At 45.8% G+C, this 4706-nt stretch overlaps 1 protein-coding gene across 1 annotated transcript; it reads left to right on the top strand.

The window, feature by feature from the left end:
• Positions 1–707: 707 nt before the first annotated feature.
• On the top strand, positions 708–4475 carry LOC118682729 (uncharacterized). Its single transcript, XM_070106604.1, has one exon. The coding sequence runs from the start codon at positions 836–838 to the stop codon at positions 2270–2272; it is 1437 nt and encodes a 478-aa protein (XP_069962705.1). The 5' UTR covers positions 708–835; the 3' UTR covers positions 2273–4475.
• The last annotated feature ends 231 nt before the right edge of the window (positions 4476–4706 follow it).

Below are 4706 nucleotides of genomic sequence, written 5' to 3'. Positions count from 1 at the left end.
CTGTTAAACGTAAACAATTCAACAGTTTCCATATCACTTGTGTACAGGAACCCCCGCTATAGACTTCCGGAATTTAGAAACCAAGTAGAAAATAGTATCCGTCAGATAACTGAACAGTGTAATGGACCGTCAGTAGTCCTTGGTGACTTTAACATATGTCGCCTAACAGCAACTGACGATTTGGAGGCTCGATAGCAACATTTAGGATTTCAATCTTCATTGGCTAAGGTCGCCACAACAAAACAGGAAACAGCAATAGATTGGGTATGGACAAACATGGATCTTGCAGTGACCTCATGTATCACATATGAAACACCATATAGTGATCATGACGCAATATTTTTAAGCTTTAGAAAATAGTTATATTATATATACAGATATATGTTATATTCAATATTATTAAATATAAGTTTGTATTATAATATAAAGTGTAAGTCATAGATGTCATTATTGTAACTTACATATTATATATACAAAAATTATTATAGAATAATAAATATTAGTATATGTTATATATTTTCTAAGGTTGGCAAAAATCCTCCGCTGAACCCTCCACGAGGGTGCCGACTGGAAATAGATACCACAGGTTCACGTCGTTAGTAGTGAGGTGTCTAGCTAAGGTCAGGCTTCCTTTCTGGGTGTTCGGTACTCTTCGATAGTGCAGCATCCAGATAGGAGGTCTTACCATGGTAGGAGGTAAAGGGATCAAGGTGTCATGCGACCCGTGCCGAAGATCAACCTGGCTGGGGGCCCTTAAATAGCCCAGTCTCGCACGGAGCTTACGGATATATGGCGCCCTCCGTAATAAGATAGCCTTACTTGCGTAGCGGGGGCTATGCGCAAGCGGACATACTTTCCCCTACACTCGTGGGTCCAAAATATGAGCCAAAACATTAACATTATAAATAAAAACAAAAAGGAGTCCCGACCTCCTTTAAAAAGACCGGAGGGAGCGGGTTGCTCCCAGAGAAGAGCAGCGTTTGGCACGAGCTCGACAACAGCCAAAGCGAGGACAGGAGCGAAGCTTGGTCCTGGAGCAAAGGCAAATACTAAGGGCGCAGTAGCCAAGGCTGGCGCCACAAAAACAGCAACGCTGGAGGCAGCCCATACCAACCTGTGTAGCCAAGGCTTGGCAGCTAAGCAGGAGAAGGTGGGAGATGCTAAAAGCGAAGCTGCCAGTAGTGGGTCAGCCAGAGAGTGGCCTTCCTTCAGGATTGATGACCCGGCAAAAGCAAAGTATGCAGAGAGGCGACGCGCTGCATACCTGTTGAAGAAGGTGGAGCTGCAACCGCCAAGCAATGAGGAGCTCACAAAGGAGCTCCGAGAATCCATTGATTGCGCGAGAGCTGTCCTACCTAACTTCAAGCTAGAAGCGCCGGTAGTGGCAACAAAAAGACAAAGGTCCGCTGAAGAGGCTAAGCCGTCAGCTAAGAGACCGAAAACTAAGGGCGTGACGCCCGTAAGATCTTTTGCTGATGTGGCCCGAAACCGCATTGTCATTGGTGTACTGGGTGAGGGTGATCCCGAAGGAAAAATCCCCAGAGCCCAATGGAAATGGGTGCAAGCCGCACTGAGGAATGTGGCTTTGGAAGTGCTACTTAGCAATCCAGGTCCACCCCCGTCATGTGCGGATGCCGGATGGTATCAAGGGCAAATAAAGATGATAGCGTGTGACGACGAGGGATCGGTCCAGCTATATAAAGCAGCAATAGCTAAGGTGGGAGAGGTCTACCCCGGTGCCAAATTGGTGGCGGTAGACAGGAAAGATATCCCATCCCGACCGAGAGCAAGGGTATGGATCCCGGCTACACCATCGCAGCCGGACCAAATAATGCAGCTCATAAGAGCCTGCAACCCAAATCTGCCAACGGAGGGATGGAGATTCGTCAAGGCCTTTGACGACCCCGCAGCAGAATCTGGAGTGGAGACGAAGCGAGCCACAATGCAGATTCTGCTGCTTCTAACAAAAGAATCCGTAGAACCGCTAGCGAAAAGTGGCGGAGAGATCAACTACGGATTCACAAAAGTAAAGGTCATGACCTACAAATCAGACGCCGATGCAGGAGAAAACTTGGTATCGGAATCGGAGTGCGAAGTCGAGGAAGATCCAGTGGAGTCCTCGAGCGACGCAGAGATCACGGATCAAGGTGAGTGTACTTCGGGGTCTGAACTTGCGGACAGACTCTCAAAACTCTACACTGAGAGTGAGCTTTTAAGCGACTCTCATGATGATGCAGAGAAGACCATAACTAATGCATCTTCTCCAAATTAATTTACACCACAGCAAACTAGCGTCTCTAGCCCTAGTTAACCGCATGGCAGAAGAACGGCCTGACTTTGTCCTCATTCAGGAGCCATGGGTTAACGGAGGGCGTATTTGCGGTCTGAGGACACCAGGTTACAATCTATACGCGAATGGTTGTGTAGGTAAGCCTAGGACATGTATATTGGCTAACAAAAAGCTTAATGTCTTTTTATTACACAATTACAGTAGTAACGACACTACGGTGGTAAGCTGGGAGACGAGCAAGAGGAAATACCGGCTCGCATCATGCTACATGCCGTACGACGAGGTAGCAGTACCATCGCAGCTGTTCAAGGAGCTGGTACGAGACGCCGAAGCATCCAAGTGTTCGATCATACTTGGATGCGACTCCAATGCGCACCATAATCTATGGGGAAGCACGGACATTAATGAAAGGGGTGAGTTGCTCTTTAATTATCTAATAGGAAGTAAGCTTCTGTTATGTAACAAAGGTAGTACGCCAACATTTATAACCAGAAACCGACAGGAAGTATTAGATATAACACTGGTATCGGAAGAACTGGTGGATAAAATAACACATTGGAGGGTATTGAAAGAACACTCCTTCTCAGACCACCGCTACATTGAGTGTATAATTGAAGAAAATGTAGTTAGGGAAGAGAAATTCAGGAATCATAGGAAAACGAACTGGCAGATGCACATGCAGGAGCTAAAAAAGCGTATTCCTATGATTCCACCATTCCAACCGGAAAAAAAAGAGGACCTAGACATCCTTGTTAAACGATTCACAGAGTCTTGTCGTCAAGCACTAGAGGTAGCTTGTCCATTAACGCACAGTAGGGGAAGAATTAGACATCCTTGGTGGACCCCAATACTTAAGAACATGCAGAAGAATTGCAGAAGGCAATTCAATTCTGCCAAACTATCCCAAGAAGATATAGAGTGGGATAACTATCACAACCACCTTCGGGCATACAAAAAGGAGGTAAGAAAAGCAAAAAGAAATTCGTGGAAATCTTTTCGTAGCGACATCGAAGATACAGCAGAAGTGTCCCGACTGAGAAAGATAATGACACAGTCGAAACACAGAATCGGATACCTTCAGAAGCCAGATCACAGCTGGACGGAATCCAGTAAAGAGACTCTGGGCCTACTAATGGACACTCACTTCCCAGACAGTTCCGAGAACCTCACAGGGGGGCATATAATGGGGAGTGAAGTAAGCTCAGAGACCCCTCCGCTAGACATAGTGTCAGATGACAATGTTTATTGGGCAATAGGCAGCTTCAAGCCTTATAAAACGCCGGGACCAGACGGTCTATTCCCGGCCCAGTTACAGCAATCCCTGAGCTACACAATAAACTGGATAACAACCATGTTTAGAGGGGCGCTGAAATTGAACTATATTCCCTCGACATGGAGGGAAGTTAAGGTGATATATATCCCAAAGGCGGGCAAAAGCTCACATATTAATCCAAAGGATTTTAGACCAATTAGTCTTTCATCATTTCTTTTAAAAACGCTGGAAAGACTAATAGAAATACATATAAAGGACATACTAAACCCAAGAAAATTGGCAGTTTCGCAGCATGCGTACTCGAAGGGTAGATCCACAGAAACGGCATTAAGCTCAGTGGTAGCAGAGATTGAAAAATCTCTGGAAGTAAAAGAATACACCCTCGTAGTCTTCCTAGACATAGAAGGTGCCTTTAACAACATCCAGCCGAAGGCCATATTGAGCGCGCTTAAAGATCTGGGCATATCTGAGCCTCTCCGGAAATTAATTGAACAGATGCTCTTGGGCAGGTCAATTATTTCAACGCTGGGAGCTTCAACGATGTACAGATCTGTCCGAAGGGGTACACCCCAAGCAGGCGTGTTATCCCCACTTCTCTGGGTCCTGACAATGAATAAAATGCTTGTGGACCTAGAAAAGAAGGGGGTACATGTTGTGGCCTACGCTGATGATGTGGCAGTCTCGGTTAGGGGCAAGTTCCCGAACACCCTCGCTAGTCTCATGCAGACAATACTAAACGAGATTAATCGATGGGCAGTATCATGCGGACTGAATTTAAATGCTAGAAAGACAGAACTAGTATTGTTTACTAAGAAACACAGTACTCCCGAAATCACGCCGCCATTTTTAAATGGCACCAGGCTAACGATAGGGGATAAAGCAAGCTACTTGGGACTAATTTTGGACAGGAAGCTTTCTTGGAAACAAAACCTGGAAGCGAGGGTAAAGAAAGCTGCTACAGCGCTTTACACATGTAAAAGAATGGTGGGGCCCAGGTGGGGACTGACACCTCGGGTGGCTCACTGGCTGTACACAGCAATTGTAAGGCCGATCATGACCTACGGGATAGTAGTATGGTGGCCAATTACAGAAAAGAAATATGCGATTAGAAGCATGGAAAGTATACAAAGAGCAGCTAGTATT

Source organism: Bactrocera oleae, chromosome 3 (genome assembly GCF_042242935.1).
Source record: "Bactrocera oleae isolate idBacOlea1 chromosome 3, idBacOlea1, whole genome shotgun sequence".
Taxonomy (NCBI): Eukaryota; Metazoa; Arthropoda; class Insecta; order Diptera; family Tephritidae; genus Bactrocera; species Bactrocera oleae.
The sequence above is the reverse complement of the archived record's forward strand: the minus strand, read 5'-3'. Positions and strand labels throughout refer to the sequence as shown.